Source organism: Protopterus annectens, chromosome 1.part0, assembly GCF_019279795.1.
Source record: "Protopterus annectens isolate FY-2018-M chromosome 1.part0, PAN1.0, whole genome shotgun sequence".
Classification (NCBI taxonomy): domain Eukaryota; kingdom Metazoa; phylum Chordata; order Ceratodontiformes; family Protopteridae; genus Protopterus; species Protopterus annectens.
The window spans coordinates 296,986,837-297,010,404 of NC_056725.1; the positions used below are offsets into that span (position 1 = coordinate 296,986,837).

Consider the following 23,568-nt stretch of genomic DNA (forward strand, 5'->3'; position numbering starts at 1 on the left):
TAGAACCACGTGAACTTTGCTGGCCTACATCAGTTTTAAAAATATTAGACAATCAGTTAGCCATGACATGAACAAGTAGGGGAGGTTATAGTAAAAAAAAAAAAAAGAAAACTGGAAAAACAGGAGTAACATAACATAAGCCGTATATATGTTTTAAAATCTAAACTGGAATTTAAGGATAATACCTTACAGAACATCCTTTAATTGAGAATGAAAAAGAATATGGAGAATTACATAGCATTTAACAATAATTGTGAATGTTTATTTAACCTTGCTTTTACACATTTCAAGTTGTCCTACGAATATTTTATAGAATTTCCATAAACTGAACTGAGTGAGTAAGTACTGTATTTACACTAGAAATGCTTGCTGGGTTGGGAGGGTGGCTTAATGGCTAAAGTGTTTGCCTTACAACCCAAGGTGCAGGGTTTGAGTCTCACAAGGGATAATTGGCTAGGCTTAAAAAAATGGCTCGCAAGGGCAGTTAGCTTAGTATTAAAACTATGAACAACTGAACGTAATGTAATCATCCACTAACTGCCCTTAATACTGCCTGCAGTTTCAAAGTTTTACAGTACAGCTTTAAGAATGCAGCCTTCTGTCTAATGCACATTTAGGAATTATAAATGAGAACATATTTAAATAAGCTCATTCAGTTGATCAGCTCTTTGAAACCATTGCAAACTTCACTGGCAAAACACAATGAAAGTCTTATTTCTTGTAACAGTCTAATGTTTACACAAAGTCTAAGACAAAAACACTATTCTATCACTTTATGAAATTTCATACTGTAATAATTTGCTATAGATTGTCATTGGCACTTCTGATCTTTTGTCCCATTTTTGAAGTATGTGTTCTTCTCGCCAAGGCTCTTCTAATCTTATGATTAATTAACTTGCATTTATTTTATACTGGACAGCAATATAACATCAACTCAAGAGTAAAATTTAAATGACTTTCAAGATGGCTGCACACTGATCATCAGGTTGATTTCAGCTCTACCAGTATGAAAAATGAAACAGAGATATAAGGGTTAGAAACTGTATAAGTAAATTCAGTTCCTGGCAAGAACGTACACTCTCTGGATGTCAGCAAAGAGAAAACTTAAACAGCCTGAAAGAAAATCAATTAGAAAAGCTGAAGTGAAACCACTAACTGGGAAAAATCCTGCAGCTGTTCAGCAAAAAGCAGTTCAAGCTCCACCTTTGATATAATACATGGTTTCCAGTAAACTAGATGAAAGGACAAATCAAATGTGCTCAGAGTTGATTAAAAACATCAAAGGACTATATCAACACAAATAACAACAGGATAGAAAAATGGATAAAGATTTAAAAAGCTATTCAGATGAACTGATAAAACTGAAGAAATCAGAGCTTGAAATTAGGAAAGGCTGGCAGAGTACAAGTCTTCTCTAGAACTGTTTCAAAAATGGTTGAATTAGGGGACAAAGCACACACGGAAAACATGAGATTTTCTGTTGTACCAGAAAAACTGGAAGGAACAGAGTGTGAGCCAGATTCAATAACATTACACAATCTGTATTCAAGAACATCTCTACTGCATTTTTTCCACTTTCTAGTCACTCAGAAAGATTATACTAAGTGTACATATAGTCTACACTTTGTGGTAACCTTTATGAACCCCTCTCAGTATTTAAAGTTGCAAGAAAATCAGTAGGAAAACTAAAATTAGGAGGAAGAAGATGAGAGTTATGCTTGTGTTGTCTGTTCACTCCGAACAGTGTACACTTGGTGTAGGCATTATTGAATCTCAGGATGTATTAATTTTATGAATTTATGAAAGTACAAATAACCAACTGGACTGGTATTCCACAGCAGGATTTGTAAACTGATGCAACCTTACCAGCAGAAAGAATTGATCCTGGCAAAAGGACAAAGTATTAAAAACTGGATACAGTACAGTGTTTGTAGAAAATGATTATTCACTCTACACCAGGCAGAAGAGAAGCACATTTTACCCAACAATCAGGAAATATCAAGAGGCAGATGTGAGATTGAAGCTGCTGTACACAGCTGTCTTCAGAATACATTTTCCTGGAGGATCAAATTCATTTTTTGAATCAGAACAAGCTAAGGAGGAAATACAAAAGTCTGCCCAGAAAAAAAAGTGACCCATCAGACAGAAGGGGACTTTGCTTCTCATTCGTCTGACAATAAAGTTATAGGGAAACTTTGCCAGGTTAGCCTTTTCCAGTGCTCCAAAAATGCTTGATAGACAGAAAATAAGCACAGAAGCTGACTAAAAGAATCGGAAATACCTTGGACTTGAACTGGGGTTAGGAGTTGGAGATGAACAGGAAGAAGACCAGCAATACTGAAATTGGTGAATAAATGTGAAACTATAAAGCATCAATCACATTTGTGAAATATGGCTTCACAAGAAAAAGTGGAAAGACTGTACTTTTGTTGACTTTGCTAAAGTTGTAGGGGACTGAAACACATATGCCCCACCTCATGTCATAAATCTTTGGAAGGACACTGAAGGGAAGGAGGAAGTAAAAAAAAAGAAAAGAAAAGTAACTGTAAGTAGACCGTTTTTTGTCCTTAACAGTATTTGTATGGGACATTTCAAGATACAAATTGCATGTCAAAGTATTTTCAGTCATTGTCATATGTGAAAAAGATATTAAAGTAGTAGGAGTTTTTTTTCTTCTTTTATGGTTTTTACAAATGCAAGCATTGCAATGTAAAAAAGAGAAGAAAGGCTGGACAAAAGCATGTTTAAATTAATATGCTGTAGTTTTGAGTTGTTGAGGTGGGGGGTAGGATGTAAAAGTGTACAAATGATAAAATATGTAGACATGATATGTTCTCCCTTTCTTTTGTATAGGTGAATGCCTGAATTTAGGCCTTTGGCTTAATCTAATAACACGTTTTTTTGTGTATGCAAGTAAATAAGAGGACAATGGATGTAATAAAAAGTTTTCCTTTGACAAATAAATGCTCAGTGTAAGTTAAGTTTGCAGAGCTATATGTACATTTGGTGCTTATGTTTCCATGAAGACAAGCTAACTATAGGAGAAGCAATAAAAGCCAGAACACTTTTTAAGGCTAAAGGTTAATGTTTCCTGAAAGCATAAAAGCTGTTTTTCACACTTGGGAGGGGAATGAAGACATCAACAGACAGAAATTATTGAAAGTAGGAGCACAGCCTTTAACACGCAACTTGGCATGGATAACCTTAATGTTAGGTTAAGTTTTGCCTGTATGTACAGCTGTCGGTTTAGGGCAATTGTTCCTATCAGGAGGTTTAGACTTCATTATTTGAAGATGTACATAGTTATGTGTGCTTGCTTTAAGTTAACAGGTTAAGGAAGTATTTTGGGGTGTGTTTGTTTGTTTTTTTTTCCCCCGACGGTTTTCTTTAAAACAAAAAGGCCTGTAAAATGTGAGATAGATGCAATCAAAGATGACAAGAAACAGCTGCATATGGGATTGACCTGCCAAACATTAGTGAGTGCACGTAACACAAAAGCTGGAAAGAGACATTTAAAAAAAGTTGTCATAATCAATAGGCGAAAATAATAACTTCTTATCATAATGGCTACCCCAAACACATTTTGGAAAGCAAATGACCTTACAGCTATAGACAAAAAGGTAAGAGTACTGAATTATGTTAAAAAACACAGTGCAAATAGAAATGCTACAGGACTGAAGAGAGCATGTGAACTTGATAATGAAGGGATAGCAGGATGGATACTCAGAAGAATATCAGGGACAAAGGAAAAGGGGGGTACTTATACTAACTGAAAGAGCAGCTCCAATAGTGATATAAGAGGGGGGAAAGGTAATAACGGAATTGTGGTAGTAAGAGGCTACTGGCAAGGGAAGAGGCTAGCATTATGCTGGCATGTATTTATATTCCACCTAAAACTGCTGTTATGGAGCTTAATAAAATTTTAGGAAAACTAACCAGCTTCCAGCAGGGAATATTACTTATAGGTGAGGACTGGAACTTGATTTGCAACAGTGTGAATGTACCTGGGGACATAAAAGGAAAAATATACCAAGACAGTGTAAACTTCTGAAGAAATTTATGAAAATATTTGGTATGGAAGATGCAACTTCAGTAGTAGGAAGCTGGAGAGAATTTACATATTATATCCCAATGTGCAATAACTGGGCTAGACTACACAGAAATTATATTTCACAGGAACACTTGGAAGCTTCAACACAAATCCAATAACTATTTCAGTTCATTCACCAATAAAAACTAAAATAAAAATGCAAGGTAATGGAGTAGAAAAATGAGACACTGGCGCTTCCCCATGTACCTGTTAAAAACAGGAATTTAAGGCACTATTAGAGAAGATTGAAATTTCTTCAGAAGTAATAGTGTGTGGGATAAAATCAAAATGGAGTTTAAAATAGGGCAGAAATAAAAGAAAAAGAGATATGGTTAAGAAATAAGAAGAAGGGAAATCTCACAGAACAAGAACAATCACAACTGGGGAATGGTAAATAAAAGATAAGAGAGTATCTGGATAACATATAAGAGTTTAGAAAGATTGTTGTTAAGCAACTGTGTTTTGATAATAACTCCAGAGCACAAAAAATGAGCACAAAAACTTATGCAACAGAGTTGTTGCCAAACTTAGGGAGCCTATTACAAGAAAAAATAACCAGAAGTCCTGTGAAGATATTAAAGATATTTTAGAAGTATTATGAAAATTTGTATAAATCAAAGGAATGTGGAAATTAAGAAAGAGTGCAAATGGAAATATTAATGGAAGACTTAAGTATGCCAAGGTTAGAGGTAGATGGGGCTCAACAATTAACAGTTAAGATAAGAGGAGATGAGATAAAAATGTTGACTTATAATCAATCTGCAGCAAAGTCTCCAGGAATAGATGGTACTCCTACGGAGGTTTGGAAGCTAGGATTGAGGAAAGTGATAAAGATCTGAAATGTTTTATTTAACAGTATTTTAAAAGGAGGAGAAGCACCAACTTCCTAGAAAAAAGCTGTGATGACTGCAATAAGTAAAGACCCATCAGACTCATCTTCATTTAGGCCCATTTCAATTTTAAACCATGATTATCCAGTGTTTATGTCTATAATAGCTAAATGAATGGCAAAGGTGTTGCCAGCATTGATAGATATTGATTAATGTGGTTATGTGGAGGGAAGGCAAAAATTTAACAACATTAATAGAACACTGAAGATCTAGAGGGAAGCAGAATGTTAGAAAATGCTATTGTTGCTGGTAGGTCTTGATGTGGAGAAAGCATTTGACAGAGTAAGCTGGGATTATAACAGAAGGGCAATGGAAGCATTTGCATTCCCAGATACAAGAATACAGTTAATTAGGAGGACATATGAGTGATTGGAGGCAAGAATTAAGCAGAAGAGTTTCTCTATGAATAGTTCTGCCTGAATAGAAGGAACCAGGCAGGGGTGTCCTATTTCTCATTTGTTACTTACATTATATTTAGAGCCAGTGGCAAAAAAAACAATGGACTTAGAAACTGAAGGATATAAATGTTATGGTAATCAAGAAAAGTTGGCTTTATTTGCAAATTATATTATTTTTGTACCTGATAAAACCAGAAAAAGACATCATGGTGTTGTATAACATTATATTACAGTTCCAACTTTTTTGGGGCTATAAAACTAATGCAGACAAAGCCAAGGCTATAGCTGTAAACTACGTGCCCACACATGAATTGGTTCAGTAAAACCCATACTTATGGGGACACAATAAAATGAAGTATTTATTTATATAGGTTAAAAGTGTTTCTATTAGGGCAGCATTTTTTACCAACCAGAAGACAAGTTGTGGGCAGTAATTTATAAAGAGTTGAAGGATTTTATCTAGTAGGAAAAGATGGTAAAGGTCAAGTGGGATAAGCTGATCCTTCCAATAGAACAAGGTGGTTTAGGATTACCTGATTAGAAGGGATACTTTAGCACTACACAGTTAATGCTGATACAGATAACAGAAGCAGAAAGTAATAATTCAGACTGGAGAGGGCTGATAATAAAGCAAGGGGGCAATTCAAGAAATAAGGAGAGAATTGGATTTTGGATGCAGATCCTTATGAAGAATAACAGCAGCCATACAGAATGTTATATTCATAAAGCGTTAGAAAGCATTCTAAGAACTAAGCCACTGCGAGAATGGAGAAAGAATATTCTGCCTATAGAGATGACTACAATTAGGGGTACAGAGAATAGGCAACACGGGGTGGAATTTACTGGAGAAAACTGGCAAAAGAACAGGGTATTGAGAGCAAATAACTAGAGAGGGAAAGGTAACAGAACGGGAAAAGGCCAAGATAACATTTGGATTGCAGGCTAGAGAATGACTTCCCTATATCACAGTACAGGCAAAAAGAAAGGGATAGGGAAATCCTAAGTGAAAGACTTCGTCTGGTAGAGTTTTTAGTTTTTATTTGAGTCTAGAACAGAAGCTGCTGTTTAAAAAAGGGATAATTAGTAGGGCATATAAAATATTGCACAATAACTACAAGAATCAATCAGAGGAGTTTACAAAATATTGGGAAAAGAGACTGGATAAGCAATTCACAAAGAAACAATGGAAGGACATATGTATGGCTCTCAAACATGCAATAAGGTTTAGAAGACTTAGGATTTTTGTGTGGAAGTGATTTCACAGTAACTTTTATACTCCAAGCAGACTACAAATAATTATTCCTCAGGTGGATGGCAGATGTTGAAGGTGTGATGGGGAAGAAAGAGGTAAATGGAAACATATGTTTTGGGACTGTAATGAGATGGCAGAATTAAAAAAAAATCACTATAGAGTACTCTGTAAGAAATATTGAGTATGCAAATGGGTGTAACTAACAACATTTTTTTTAACTGGGATACAGGATCTGAATTGCACAGGAGATGGTAAAGCCTTGTTAAGTTTATTCTGGTAGTTGCCAAAAAAAGTATTAGAAAATGGAAATCAAAGTCTAAACCAACTGTATTTCAAGCACTGAATATTGTGACAGAGAAAAAAAGAACTGGAAGTGGGATCTTTAGAAAAGGTTAGGAGCAAACTACATAGAAATAAATTGAAACATGCAGAATAATATTTTGGAGGAAGACTGAGCTTTAAGGAAAGGCAGGAATTGATCAATTTATGTAAAGCTGGAATGATGATAATTGTATAAAAGCATGTATGTGATATATAATGTCTGTAACTATGAACATGTTAATATGGTTTGTTTTGTTTTATATAAATGCAAGTTTGCCTGTGTCTAAAGTAACAATTCAATATAGGTGTTAAAGTCTGTAAAGCAGAAGAAGGCTGACAGAATTCAGGAAAATAGGGGATTAATCTCTTACAGATTAGTTATATTAGAAGTGGGTAGTCTGTTGATATTAAATTTAAAGAAGAGCTTGTCTAATAAGTGCAGAAAAGGGCAGATATGGTCATGCAGTTGTTATTTACTGCCAAAGTGTACTTTTCTAACAGTGTATGGATGGATGCAGTTAATATGCCAGGGTAAAAAAAGAAAATCCATCTGAAGAAGTACACAGACTTTGAACGTGGTTGTGTAATAAAATGCACACTATGTAATAGATTATAACTTGATTTTTAAATTTAAATTCTTTTTATTAAACATTTTTTCTTAGTACTTGATAGTTCAACCACCAATAAAAAATAACAAATTACAATTCAAAAGTAATGAAGCAGTTATCTGTGTTTTTTAAAAAAGTAATATATATATATATATATATACATACATTATTTCCTAAAATGTAGCACAGCATACTAAGATCATTAAATTACTGTAGTATTTCTTAAAAGAATACAGTGTCCCATATTCTCTGTCTATAAAACTTCTGTGGTCACCTGCTGCAGGCCAATATAATATGGATACCAAACATTTATATTTTTTTTTTTAGTAATCTTTTACTTTCACAAAAGTACAAAGCATCCATTTAATAAATACATATTATGATTGTGCAGAATGAAAACATATATTCTTATATTACAATAACCCAAATATTTACACCATGCACACAAAGTTTATTCTTGTTAACATACTATATTTTAATGTGAGATCAATTTAGCCAGTCCCTATCCCCTTCCTATTTTAAAGTTACTACATCATTCTGTGCTGTTTGGATTTGCTTGTACCTTCTGTGTACTTACTTATTCACTGTTCTATGTTTAATATTCCATACAGCATTGTCTTTTTCTGTCTGCCTCAACCTGTGACATATTGAATAAACTCACAACAAGGTTTCCACCAAACATTCATAGTTAGTTTAGCATGGTCTAAAAAGATTTTCTCCAAAACAGAAACAGATCTACACAGGGAACAGAGGGGATGAGGAAGTAATGGGTAGGTATGGTGTTAAACAAAGGAATGCAGAAGGTCAGATGGTAGTGGATTTTGTGAAAAGGATGGACATGGCTGTGATGAATATGTAGGAGGAGCATAGGGTGACATACAAGAGTGGAGGAAGATGCACACAGGTGGATTATATCTTATGTAGAAGGGCCAGTCTGAAGGAGATTGGAGACTGTAAAGTAGTGGCAGGGAAAAGTGTAGTTAGGCAGCAAAGGATGGTGGTTTGTAGGATGACATTGGTGATCAAGAAGAGGAGGATGAGTGTGAGGGCAGCACCAAGCATCAAATGGTGGAAATTGAAAAAGGGTAATTGTGAGGTGATGTTCAGGGAAGAGTTAAGACAGGCACTGGGTGGCAGTGAAGAGTTACTGAATAGCTGGGTAACTACAGCAGAGCTAGTAGGAGAGATGGCTAGAAAGGTGCTTCGTGTGACATCTGGAAAGAGGAAGGAGGACAAGGAGACCTGGTGGTGGAATGAAGAAGTACAGGAGAGTATACAGAGAAAGAGGCTGGCGAAGAAGAAGTGGGATTGTCAAAGAGATGAAGAAAGTAGACAAGAATATAAGGAGATGAGGTGCATGGCAAAGAGAGAGGTGGTGAATGCTAAGAATAAGGCATATGAAGAGTTGTATAAAAGGTTGGACACTAAGGAGGGAGAAAAGGACCTGTACCGATTGGCTAGACAGAGGGACCGAGCTAGTAAAGATGTGCAGCAGGTAAAGGTGATAAAGGATAATGAGGGAAATGTACTCACAAGTGAGGAGAGTGTGTTGAGCAGATGGAAAGAGTACTTTGAGGGGTTGAAGAATGAAGAGAATGAGAGGGAGTGAAGGTTGGATGATGTGCGGATAGTGAATCATGAAGTGCAGTGGATTAGCAAGGAGGAAGTAAGGATAGCTATGAAGAGGATGAAGAATGGAAAGGCTGTTGGTCCAGATGACATACCTGTGGAAGTATGGAGGTGTTTAGGTGAAATGGCAGTGGAGTTTTTAACTAGATTGTTTAATGAAATCTTGGAAAGTGAGAGGATGCCTGAGGAATGGAGAAAAAGTGTTTTGGTACCGATTTTTAAGAATAAGGGTGATGTGCAGAGCTGTAGTAACTACAGAGGGATTAAACTGATCAGTCACAGCATGAAGTTATGGGAAAGAGTAGTGGAAGTTAGGTTAAGAAGGGAGGTGATGATTAGTGATCAGCAGTATGGTTTCATGCCAGGAAAGAGCACTACAGATGCGATGTTTGCTCTGAGAGTGTTGATGGAGAAGTACTGAGAAGGTCAGAAGGAGTTGCATTGTGTCTTTGTGGATTTAGAGAAAGCATATGACAGGGTGCCTAGAGAGGAGTTGTGGTATTGTATGAGGAAGTCAGGAGTGTCAGAGAAGTATGTAAGAGTGGTACAGGACATGTACGATGGTAGTGTGACAGCGGTGAGGTCTGCGGTGAGAGTGACGGATGCGTTTAAGGTGGAGGTGGGATTACATCAAGGATCAGCTCTGAGCCCTTTCTTATTTGCAAAGGTGATGGACAGGTTGACAGACAAGATCAGACAGGAGTCCCCGTGGACTATAATGTTTGCAGATGACATTGTCATCTGTAGTGAGAGTAGGGAACAGTTTGAGGAGACCCTGGAGAGAAGAGGAATGAAGGTTAGCAGGACTAAGACAGAATATATGTGTGTGAATGAGAGGGAGGACAGAGGAATGGTGAGGATGCAGGGAGTAGAGGTGGTGAAGGTGGATGAGTTTAAGTACTTAGGATCAACAGTTCAGAGTAATGGTGAGTGTGGAAGAGAGGTGAAGAAGAGAGTACAGGCAGGATGGAGTGGGTGGAGAAGAGTGTCAGGAGTGATTTGTGACAGATGAGTACCAATAAGAGTGAAAGGGAAGGTCTACAAAAGGGTAATGAGACCAGCTATGTTACATGGGTTGGAGACAGTGGCATTGACAAAAAGGCAGGAGTCAGATCTTGATGTGGCAGAGATGAAGATGTTAAGATTTGCACTGGGTGTGACGAGGATGGACAGGATTAGGAATAAGTATGTTACAGGGTCAGCCCAGGTTGGAAGATTTGGAGACAAAGCCAGAGAGGCAAGATTACGTTGGTTTGGACATGTGCTGAGGAGGGATGCTGAGTATATTGGGAAAAAGATGCTAAGGATGAAGCTGCCAGGTAACAGGAAAAGAGGAAGGCCTAAGATAAGGTTTATTGATGTGGTGAGAGAGGGCATGCAGGTGGTTGGTGTGACAGAGCAAGATGCAGAGGACAGGAAGAAATGGAAACAGTTGATCTTCTGTGGCGACCCCTAACGGGAGCAGCCGAAAGAAGAAGAAGATTGCAGAGAATTTTTCCTCAGGTAGACAGCAAATGTTGGCGGTGTGACAAGGAAGAAAGAGGTAATCAGGAACATATTTTCTGGGAGTGCAGTGAGTTGGTGGACTTTAAGGATACCCAACGGGATGCACTGTTGGAGATGCTGGGTGGGCAGACCGGTGTGATGAGGGAGATGATTTTTCAGAGCTATGATACAGAATCGGAATTGCCTAGAGATGGTAAGGCCTTGCTGTGACTAGTTATGGTAGCTGCCAAAAAAGCAATTACTAGAAAATGGAAATCAAAATCTAAACCAACTATACTAGACGTACTGAATATAGAAACAGAGACAAAACAACTGGAAATGAGAACTTTAGAAAAGGGTAGGAGCAAATTACATAGGAAAAATGGGAATTGTGGGAACAATCCATACAGGGGAGGAATGAAGTTTAAAAGAAGGCAGGACTTAAATGAGCTATGTAATGTTTGACTGAAAATGACTGGGTAGCTTATAAGTGATGTATCATGTTTACAGCTGGGAGTGTGTCAGTATGACTTGTGAGGAAAAATGCTTGCAACTAGGATGGTGTCGGTGTAGTTTGTTTTCATTTATATAAATGTATGATTGCCTGTGTTGTAACTTAAGTGATGGTTTAATATAGATGTTTCTTGTTTAAAAAAAAAAAAAAAGGCGAGGAACTGAATAATTTATGTAATGTTGCTTAGGTTATATGATATATAGCAATATATTTGAAGTATAATGTTTGTAAACGTGAACTTGTTAATACAGTTTGGATTACTTTTTATGTAAATATAAATTTGCCTACGTTACAAGTAATAATTCAATAAAGGTTTTAAAAATAATAATAATTCTTTTAAAACAATGAGCTATCAATGATTATTATATAGTAATAATTATGGAAATCAAAGCTTGTTGGTGCATCACAATGCAAAAGCAGCTTCATTTTTATCAAAATTCAATACCCATCTAAACACAAAAAAAATGCAGTCCGGCATAAGCAGTCAATTGAACTACTCCAGAAAACAAAGATCTATAAAAAATTTTGACTAGATTTGAGAAGACAGTTTTCTGTGTGCCAAGAGCTATTAATTAACATAATCTTCTATACAATATGTGAAGTTTAGTCCAGTTCTTTGTTATTAAACTGATACCAGTGTGCTGACTCTGACAAAATTTAGTGCTGCACAACAAAGTTGAGCATCTTACAACACATGTAGTAATTTATTCATATTTTTCTAAATTAAAAAAAAAAAGTAAGCATACTTTACTTATTTTGAAAGTATGTTTTGAGTTTTGTAACTTTAAAGATGTCTGCTGAATTAGTACACACCACACACTGAAGAAAACTTTTAGTTGTAGGAATGATGCCTGGTAGTCCTTTCATTTTACTTTTTTATTTTATTTTATATTGGTTGAGCAAAGCAGTTCACTGATCTCACTGGACCATTTAAAGGCACAGGCTTCTGGGAAACAAACTGCTATCTCATTCGCACAACTCAAACACTGGTCAGCCCCAAGATATTCCTGATATACAAGGAAGGCAGACTATCGCACAACAGTACCAGACAGCACTGGTACAACTCAAGGTCGATATAATTTATCCATATACAAATATCATCACTACTGCAAACCAGCTACAGAATCAAAGATCACACCAGATTGCTGATATAAGAACTTGTAAGAAATGGAAATATTTTGCCTATTCCTTTGCAAATTACTCACATAAGTACTTGAGCAATTAGGTTAAACAAACAAAAAATACTTTAGCAAGCCTTACCTTCACTTGATGATCCTGAAAGATCAATGACTACAAAAACTTTTCCTTCTGGTTCCAAGTCAATCTGTAATTACAACAAAAAAACAATTTTAGATCTACTTTTGTTTATTTTATCATGAAATCATATGTTCAAAACTGTTTCGTTAAGATCATAAAATAAGAGCTGTGTAAATCATATCAAACCTCTTCATGGTGCCCAAGACTTTATGTGCCGTGTACGCCCTCAAAAATACCTGATTTTGAAATGTAGCAGTTATGTAAGAAGTTATCATGGCAGTGATGTAAAATGTTACCATGACTGTTTTGTATGAGGTACAGAGAGGCTTATCACCATCCGAGTCAAGATAGTACAGTTGTAAAAAATCTTACCATAACAGTTCATGCCTTTCCTTCACTGCTGCAGTATTCTTCACCTATGGGGATTCCGTGCTGTGGAAGCCCGATGTCAGCCAGCATAAGCCTACTGTTGTTTTAAGGTATGCCAAATGTCACACACATGCTCCTCAGTAGCGTAGGACATAAAGGTGACATCTGGACGTACCATCCTCAGAACTGATTGCCCTGGTAGAAACACCAGTCTAAGGAAACCCAGGAGGTAGCTAGTACATCCAGGAAGGAAAAGGACTAGGGGGGAGGAGGGAGGGAGTGAATACTGCAGCAGTGAGGGAAAGGACATCTACCGGTATGGTAAGATTTTACACAACTATACTATGTTCTTACATTCACTGCTGCAGTATTCTTCACTTATGGGAGAGTGCCAAAGCTCAAGAAAAAACTTGAGAGGAGGAAGGAGCAGTAGAGCCCTCTAAGAAACCATGAAGAATGGCCCTAGCAAAAGCAGCTGTAGCTCTGGAGATACCATCCAACATGTACTACTTGGTAAAAGTATGCACAGAAGCCCAGGCAGCTGCTTTAAGAACATAACTGGTATCCAGCCCCTTGAAAAAAAGCACCAGAAGAAGCCACAGATCTAGTAGAATGAGCCTTCACAGAAGAAGGAAGGCTCTCGCCATGAAAAGTGTAACAAAAATAAATAGCCTTTGAAATCCAAGAAGAAATAGTTTGTTTAGATACAGCTAATCCTAAGGACCGAGGATGAAAAGAAACAAATAACTGATCAGATTGTCTAATAGCCTTAGTCTTATCCAAATAAAATCTGAGTTGTCTATGCATGTCCAAAGTATGCAGCACACACTCACTGTCAGATTGCGGAGAGGGGAAAAAGTAGACAAGACTGATTAAGTGACAACTTATTAACCATCTTAGGCATAAAAGGATTAGTCCACAAGGACACCCTGTCCTTATGAAATATCAAAAGAGGAGGACAAGCCATAAGTTCTTGAAGCTCAGACAGCCATCTGGCAGAAGTACAGGCCAACAGAACAACAGTCTTCCAAGAACAATGTTGCAAAGAAACTGAAGCAGCAGGCTCAAAAGGAGCCTGAGTCAACTTCTCCAAAACAAAACTAAGATCCCAGGGAGGAGGAACAGGCTTCCTGGGAGGTCTCATATGAAGTATGCCTTTAATTAACTGTTTAGCCTCAAATCTATTAGCTAAGAGAGGAGATAAAGGTAGACAAGCAGAGATAACTGATAAGTGAGCCTAAATAGAAGTATAGGCCAAACCCACATTGAGCAACTCACACAAATAAGACAGAATGACAGGAACATCCACAGTAAGTGGGTCCAGGTTAAGAGAGAGACACCAAACAAAAAACCTATTCCATCTGGATAAGTATGATTTCCTAGTAATGGGCTTCCTGGCCTCCTGCAGTACCCTCAGCACATCCTCAGGAAAGAAAAGAGTATGTGTAATCAAAATCCTATCACCCAGTGTCAGTTGAAGAGTTGACAGGTGGAGATGGTTGAGAGATCCCTTGTCTTATGTGAGTAGGTCTAGTCCAACCTGTGAGGTAACTTGTGACGACTGCCCTTGGCTAAATGCAGAAGAGGAGGGTACCAATGCTGTCGCAGCCAAAAGGGAGTCACCAACAAGATTGTGGGAGCATCCTGTTAAATTCTGAACAGGACTTCTGGAATAAGAGGAAGGGGAGGGAATGCGTAAAGAAACATCCCCTTCCAAGAAAAAGAGAAGGTGTCCACCTTCCACACCAGAGGACCTGGAACTCTGGCACAAAATATAGGAAGTTGTTTGTTCAGAGGGGAGACAAATAGATCTACTTAGGGAGTACCCCAGTAGTGGACAATGTCCAGAAACACATCCCTGTGCAGCATCCATTCATGGGATTGAGTTAAGGACCTGCTCAGACTGCCTGTCACAATGCTTTGATCTGCAGGGATGTAAACTGTCTGAAGAGTCACTTGCTATTTGAAAGCAAGATCCCATACCAGGAGTGCCAACTGGCAAAGAAGGTAGGATTTTGTTCCTCCCTGTTTGTTTATATACCACATCACTGTGGTATTGTCTGTGAATACCTTGAGAGGTCCCTAAGACTAAAGAGGATGAAAGGCCTGAAGAGCTAGCATAAGAGCTCTCTTCTCTTTGACAATGATATGTTCCTTCTGCTGACAAGGTGACCACATCCCCTGTACCTTTAGGAAGCCAAAAGCTGCTCCCTATCCCACATCTGAAGTGTCTGTGAAGAATTCCTGAGAGGGAAATGGAGGATGAAAAGGGAGCCCTGGATTTAGAGGGAACTGCTGGATCCACCAGTGATGTTCCTTCTTGAGACAAGAAAGAGGAGGAACTAAAAAGTCTAGAGTATGTGCATGTTGAAGCCAGACTGACTTCAGAAACCAATGAAACTTGCTCATGTGGAGTTTGACCTTAGGAATGGTGGATGCCATGAAACCCAGAGCTGTAATGGAGGTCAGAGGAAGAAAAGTTTTAAAGAAAGAAATGAGAACCAAAGCTTTTGGAGGAGGCTGGGATGCCAGCATAGGCACTGCATGAATCCTGCATCCCAGAAAGACATAATCCTGTGAAGTAGTCAGAGAAGACTGTCTGAAATTTATTGTGAACCTCAGGCTCTGAACAAGGGAAATGGCAAAATGACGACTTTGCAAAAGTATCCCTGGAGAGGATGCCTGAATCAGCAGGTCATCCAGGTAAGGCAATATTTGGATCCCCTGAAGCCTACAAAAAGCAATCACAGCAGTGATGCTTTGGTGAATACCCTTGGGGCAGTAGAAAGGCCAAAGCAGAAAACTGAAAATGCCAGAAGACAATAGAGAAATGCAAAAACTTCCTGAAAAGGGGATGGATCAGAATATGAAGATAAGCATCTTTGAGATCCAGAGATAACATATAGGCCGGAGAGATCAAAAGGGGAAAAAAGAGTCTGAAAGAACAGCATTCAAAAGACAAGCACTTTCAGAACAATGTTTAGATGAGAGTGGTCTGTTATTGGTCTCCAAGTACCCTCTCTTCTGGGCATTAAACCATTCATGAGTAAAACACCTTTCCCCCTCTGGGACACAGGTACCTCTTGGACAGTACAATGAGTCAAAAGGTCTCGAAAAACTTCTGGAAAAAAGGAAGTTGTTCCCAAGGAGGCTGAGGAATGCCCATAAAAGGGGGATGGGATTTCCACACCACAAAATACCCCTGGCGAATAATGGACAGAAACCAATAATCCTGAGTAATCTGAAGCCAAACAGGAAGAGGAAGAGAAAGAGAAAGCTGAAGAGAAAGAGGAATGTGGCTGGGAAGATACAGATAGTCATACAGCATCTGGTTTATCAGGAAAGGAAGACTTCCGAGTCCCTGAAGTCTGAGTAGCCTTAGCAGGAGGAGCCCATCTGCTACTGTTTTTGCCCTTAGTAGAAGGGCGAGATTGCCTGCAAACAAAGGCTGGCTTATCAGGGTAATTTCTCTAACATTTACCCACAAGAGAGACAAACACATGTTTTCATTCCTGTAAGGCCTTTACCTTATCCTGAAGGGACTTAAACAAACCAGCAGCTGCTTCCCCAAACAAATATTTATTATCAAGAGGAGCAACTATCAACTTAGCTTTGATACCATCAGGTAAAAGTTGAAGCCAAAGTCAAGAATACCTCATCATCACTGACCCAAAAGCAGCAGCCCTAGAAGAAGCATCTGCTGCATCATAACTACACTTAATAGAATGATGAGCCACTTGACAGGAAGTCCCTAACAAAGAAACAGCAGACGTTTTACCCTCAGAGTCAGGGAGATCAGAAATAAGCTGACAAGGCTGTGAAAGGAGACGTCAATACACACCTGGACATGTGGATCTAATAGTTAATAGCCCTAAAAGCCAGGGTAGCTGAAGTGTAAACATTCTTACCTAGCTTTTCCATGGTCCTACTGTCTTTATCAGAAGACAGTAACTTGGCAAGGGAAGCCGCTGACAGGGCTTGTCAGAGGCTACAGACACCACTGAGGGGTCAGCAGCAAAACATTTGTACAAAAAGGTACAATCCCCAGGCACCCTATAAAACTTATCAGGCTTCTTCGGAGCAGGTGGCAAAGAATCAGGAGGTTTAGAGGCACGGGAAAAGGGATCCAACAAAGCAGCCAAACCAAGAAGAATAGCAGAAGGTTTTGTAGATTCCATCTGCAACACCTCATAGTACCTCTTATTGATTTCAGAGACCTGAGCACAATCCCATTTAAAACAATTCCATCATCCTGGTGATTGTGTCCCCAAATGAAACTTCCTCAAAGGGAGTATCAGGACTACTGGATTCCTATTCCTCTGACCCATAGTCTAAAGGAGAAGGAATTTGGGAAGAGTAAGCAAGGGATTCCTCATTAGAATCTAACTCTTCCTCAGAGGAATCCTGTTTCCTGAGCCTTTTAAGGTGAATAGAGGACCATGGGGGCGCTGGAACAGAAACCCCCTGGTGAGATTTTATTGCCCTCAAGGCATTACACAAACCCTGAGTAAAGGCCTGACACTCACTCTGTGGATCCCTAGCAGTAGGAGAAACATGTTTAGTTTTTTGTTTCTTCTTTAAAGGAACATCCGCCCTATAAAATTTAGAAGGCTGTGAAGCTGGACAGGATTCAATAACCATTGTAGGGCCTTCCTCCCTAACTAAAATGTGCGGAACATCCCTAGGCCCCTTGGAAATAATCAGCAAAGATTCTCCCTGAATGTCCGAAATGGATGCCTGCAAAGCCTCATTTGATGTGCTGCAAGCCGGATCCTTGCCAGCCTCCAACCCAGTTGTGGCAGAGGAGACAGACAACAAAGCCAGGCGAGCCTCCGGTTTCTCAACAACCTCGGGAGAAACACCCAGCAGAGGCTGGACAGCTTAAAATTCTGGTCTAAACTTTCTAACCTTCTTCTTCCCTAAAGGCTGGCCCTCAGGGTGGGAAGTTACTTCCACTGTATCTTTAGCAAGAAGCTTATGTTGCTGGTTCTCAAGATACAAAGAAAGGGAAGAAAGCCGACTATACGAAGGGTTTTTGGTATGAAAGCCTGGTAAATCAAGCATTGTATGGTTGTGAGAAGCTCCTAAGCAAAAAAAGACACTTACAGTGGCAGTTGTTATGGTAAATATGTCTCCTACACTGGCATTTACCCTTTCTGGATGACATTAACCCCCCAGAGCAACAAAAAGCCAAGAAAAAAGGAAACCCCAACAGGGTTCTTATCTGCAATGACTCAGTATCAGTAAAACAAGGTGTAGGTGTTCAACCAGTTAATGAAGATGAGTTCAAACTGTCAGAAACAATGTAGGCTTTCACACTGATGACCTGGAGATGCATTCGGACTGGCAACAAAGAGGTTCTCAGGATGGTACGTCTGGACATCACATTTATGCACTATGTCATACTAGGAGTATATGTGTGACATTTGGCATACCTTAAAGCAACAGTAGGTTTGGTATAACAGCCGGTGTCAGACTTCCATGGCAGGGAATCCCCACAAGTGAAAAATACTGCAACAGTGAATGTAAGGACATCAATAGTTCTGCAAACTGAGGGGATGACATCCATGTAGCCTTAGTCACAGGATCTTTAATTATCAACCAGCTGCAGCCCTACTCCAAGGATCCTTTGTTGTCAACCAACTTGTAGCCTTACTCACAGGATCCTTAATCATCAATCTGATCCAGCCCTATTCCCAGGATCCTTAGCCATCAACTTACTGAAGCCTGTCAGAATTCCTATTTACCAACCTGCTGAGGCCGTCCCCTCAGGATCCTTAGTCATCAGCCTGCTGAGGCCATCTTCTCAGGATCCATAGTAATCAACCTGCTGAGGCCGTCCTCTCAGCATCCTTAGTCATCAACCTGCTGAGGCTGTCCTCTCAGGATCCTTAGTCATCAACCTGCTGAGGCCGTCCTCTCAGGATCCCTAGTCATCAACCTATTGAGGACGGCGTCTCAGGATCCTTAGTCATCAACCTGCTGAGGATGGCGTCTCAGGATCCTTAGTCATCAAGCTGCTGCAGCCCTGTTCCAAGGATCTTTAGCCGTCAGGCTAGCAGTATTTTTTTATCTTTAGCCTTCAGCCCTATGTCCGCATCACGGACTATTACTGCTTTCCGGGCCTTTTGTGTTGTATCACTACTACTGTATTTTGTGTTCTGTATTTTGTAAATCAAGTAACTCATTTAGTATAGTCTATTAACACATTTTCTTGCATAATTACAGCACAAGCATTTTCATTGATCTAATCTGACAAACCCTTCAGCATGTATGCAGAAAAAAATTGCACTTTTATTTTGCTTTTGCATCTTCTTAAAATTACTTAATTGTATTTATTCTGCTCCATTTATTACTGCTTGGTAGCAGCCTGATTAAATTGTAACTGTTATTCTAAGCCTTTTGGTTTAAGCACTTGGGCTCCAGACCAGTTGTTTTACATTAAGAATGTTTGTGGTCTGCACTGTTGTGGCAGGACAGGTAGCTTACATCCTTCTAAGTTGGAAGTTGCTGATTGAAGGCTTAGTGTCTGTTATTCTAAAAGTGTATAAGTTCTGGTTTAAGCACTTGGGCTTTGGGCAAGTTATTTTACATTAAGAAGGTGTGGTCTGCACTCTTGTGGGAGGAGAGGGTAGATTCTGCCCTTCTGAGCTGGGAGTTTCTGGTTAAAGGATTATTGTGCCTGCTTATTTGAACTGTTTCTTTCTGAAATTGGTACACCTTGTTTGCTGTAGCATAGACTAAATTTAGACCTGCTGAATCTAGCTTTGGTTGTATAACTTGAGCACTAATCCAGACCATCTTTTTTTGGAGAAGGTTCCCCTGCACCCTAGTGGCAGAAGTGTGCAGTCAGAACTTGTCTGATTGAAGACTGTTGGAATGGGGCTCAGTTTTTAGATTTTTATTGGTTAACTGGTTAATTTGTTTAAATGTTTGCTCATTTGCTACTGTTATATAAAAAAAAAAAAGAAAAAAAGAAAAATACACTTTATGCATTGCCGCTTAGCTAGGGTTAAACTACTCCCGGCACCATAAAGTCTGCTCTTTAAATTTTCCCCTAAAACTAGCCAAATTTTTAGTTTTAGCACTCAAATCTGTTTCTCTGAGCTCAGCACTTGTTCAGAACTCGTTGTAAGAACTAAATAAGCCACAAATTACTACAGCACTCAACTTTCCTCACTTGTCTAGAGGAAAACAGTTTTTAGTACTTAACAAATAGGCACCTATCCAGGCATGTCTAAGGGTCAGCTCCCGGTGTTTTCTCCTGTCTACCTGATGAATCTGGACATCTTGGGGCAATGCAGCAATTGCCTCATGTACACAGCCAACCCTCTCCTCCTACCACCCACCACTACAACCTGTAAGAGATGCACTTATATAGCCAAACTGGAAGCAAAGCTCTCTTCACCCAAGACTGGACTAGACAGTCAAGAGGAGAAAGTAAACACTTGCACCACACCACACTCATCACATAGTCCCTCAAAACCTACACCACCAAAACAGACACAAAGAAACACAAAACACATACCTACATTCGTGCAGGCTCTCAATAAAAATCTGCTCAAGCAACAGAGACCTCCGAAGTAGAAAAGCAAGCAACCTCCACCCCCCAACACAACCCAAATGACACATAGCCCACAAACTCAGTGTGCCACTTAACCACAGCCCATAAGGCATAACAACGTACCCAACACTCTAGTCATAAGTGACTCTATAGTCAGGCACACTGATGTTCCACTCACCAGGCTAAACAAGGAGAAAGATACTGTCTGCTGCCTGTCGGGTGCCAGGATCTGCCACATAATGCATGCACTCAGGTCACTCCACAAGTACAAATATGACTCTGTCATTGTCCATGTTGGTGTGAATGACCTGAGATGTACCTTCCTGGACTACATGAAAAGAGACATGGAGGAGCTCTCCGATCTTGTAGCCCAGGCAGGTATGACCCTAGCCCTGATTAGCATCCTGCCATCATGCAGAATGATACCACAGTACAAGGACAAAACGACTGAATTCAATAATTGGCTTCTGGTATCATTCTAAGGGGATCCAGTATCTGTCTGCCTGGGATGACATGATCAAACGACCACAAGACTTTGCCAGAGATGGGCTGCACCTGTCGCCCTTGGGATTCTGGATACATGCTAAGGCTTTTGCCACCCCTATAGTGCCTTTTTAGGGAAGGTTCAAATGACAAATTCACCACCTTAACAGGTACAAGCAAGCAAAATCCGAGGGTAATGCTACTCAATGCTAGAAGTCTAAACCTCAAAATGCATTCACTCGAGGCACTCCTTAAAATGGAGAACATTGACCTCTGTGCAGTGACAGAGACCTAGTTTAAGGCTCCAGAGAGCACCCCTGCATTACCAGGCTATAATTCATACCACACCTTTCGGCCACCTAACCTGGCCCAAAACACTAAAGGCTGAGGCATGTCCATATTCATTAAGGATATCCACACCTCCAGGCTAGTTGCTCAGCATAATGCATCCGAGATTATCCAAGTGCAACTAACTCTGGGCAAGATCGCAATCCAAACTGTAACTTGCTAGAGATCCTCCACCATGCCCCAGGATTCCCATGCCTCATTTCTTGATACACTGGAAAATATTAGGGTACAACCCAACACCCTCATAATGGGCGATTTCAACTACCCCACCATTAACTGGGAAAACTACTCATGTACCAACTCTTTTGCTCAACATTATCTGGAATTCATAAATTCCAATGCCTTGGATCAACATATCTACACCCCCACCAAGGGCAGCAATATCCTAGACCTGGTCATTACCAGCATGGGCGACCGGTGTTCCACACCAGATGTCAACTCCTCATTGGTCAGGTCCAACCACAAGCTAATCACCCTAGACATCCACATCCCACCCCAACCCCCACTAGGGAAACCACCGTAAAAAATTCTCCAAAGCCAACTTCACGCTTCTTAAGACAGAAGTGGCAAACTTCACGACACCCATGCAGACAGACAATAGAGGTACGACTGCTGAATCCTACACAAATGCACTTTATAAGAACTTACACTAGTGCAAGGATCGTGCTATCCCTAACAGAACCAAGATGCTATCCTCCAAAAAAAGGAAAAGCCAATCTGGTGGTCCCCTGTAATAAACAAACTCTACAACAGAAGAAAGAAACTGTTGCAAAAAAAGAGTAAAATCCCATGATTGGAGGAACTCCCAGGTCAGCCTCACTAAGAAGCTGAGATCCCTCATAAAATCCTCCAAAGCTAGTTATGAAAACAAAATCGCCACTGATTCTAAAGACACCCACAAAGCATTCTATAGCTATGTCAAAAATCTCAATGGCAACACTCAGATCTGCTCTGAGTTACAGCACAATGGCACTAAATATACAGAACCAACTGATATTGCCAACATCCTGGCAGACAGGTTCAGTGCTAACATTACCCCTCTCTCATCCCCTAAAGGACCCATCTCTCTACCGGAAAAATGCAAAGTTCCTGTAATCCCAGCTGCACAGGTAAAAACCACACTCTCCAAAGCCAAGAACACAGCATGCATGGGACCTGACAACATCCCAGGCTGCATTCTACACAAACTATAGAATGAACTGGCACCCCACCTAAGCACCACGTTCAATCATCATCCTCACCTCAGGCTTTGTGCCCACTGAATGGTGCACAGCGACGGTTATCCCACTCCACAAAGAGGGAGCTACCACGGACCCCGGGAACGACCGCCCCATTAGCCTAACGAGCCTGGTCTGCAAGGCCAATGGAACGTATCATCATAGAACTTATAAATAAAGACATTGGTAATCTCCAAACTTTGGACCCCACCCAGTTCGGGTTTGTAAACGGCAGATCATGTCTCCTAAACCTGATAGACTTCTTTGAAGCATTCACCAAAGCTGTAGACAAGGGTAAGGTGGTTCACACAGCCTATCTAGATCTCGCCAAGGCTTTTGACACCATCCTCCACTCTGGAATTATAGATAAACTCACTAAACTAGGTATAAATCCCTATGTCACAAGATGGGTTGCCAACGGGCTCACTGACAGAACCCACACTGTGAAAGTAGCAGACTCCAAATCCGACTTCAGACCAGTGACAAGTGGAGTACCACAGGGTTCAGTCCTGAGTCCTCTCCTGTTTGGTATCTACTTTTCTGAAGTACAGGCTAACATAGAACGTCTTTGACTAATGAAGTTCACAGATGACTGCAAACTAGGAGCCATAACCGAACCTCCTAACGATGTAGACATCCTATAAAAGGCCTCACTGAGACAGATGCCTGGTGTCAAAGCCATGGCCTCAAGCTCAATGCCAAAAAGTGCATTGTCATCCCCTTTGGTAAAAACTCTGTACCCATGAGCTACCACATAGGTGGTAGTCTACTTAACACCGAAAGTGTGATAAGAGACCTTGGGACACAGGTGGACAGTAGTCTCTCCTTTGATAATCACATCGCCACAGTAGTTAGGAAATCCTTCTAAGTGGCACACCTCATCACAAAAAGTTTCTCATCCAGGAAAAAAGAGGTCATTGTTCCCCTCTACTCGTCACTCATTAGACCCATTATAGAGTACAATGCCCCTGTTGGTATGTACCTCACAAGACATCTACAACAACTGGAAAGGCAGCAGAAATACCTCAGAAAGAGGATTACCAGCCTCAAACAGATGCCCTATGCAGACCATCTCAAAAAAACTCCAGCTTTACTCTGTTGCATATCGCCTACTCAGAGGCGATCTCTGCCTAACATACAAAG

General features: G+C 39.9%; 1 protein-coding gene across 1 annotated transcript in view; it reads right to left on the reverse strand.

Moving 5' to 3' along the window:
* The window catches only part of PRKCE (protein kinase C epsilon), a 3,007,622-nt gene that overhangs the window by 2,004,092 nt on the left and 979,962 nt on the right, over window positions 1-23,568 (reverse strand). Inside the window, exon 2 of the mRNA XM_044059920.1 lies at window positions 12,448-12,511. Within this exon, the coding sequence (XP_043915855.1) occupies window positions 12,448-12,511 (64 nt within the window). The remainder of the gene's footprint in view (window positions 1-12,447; window positions 12,512-23,568) is intronic.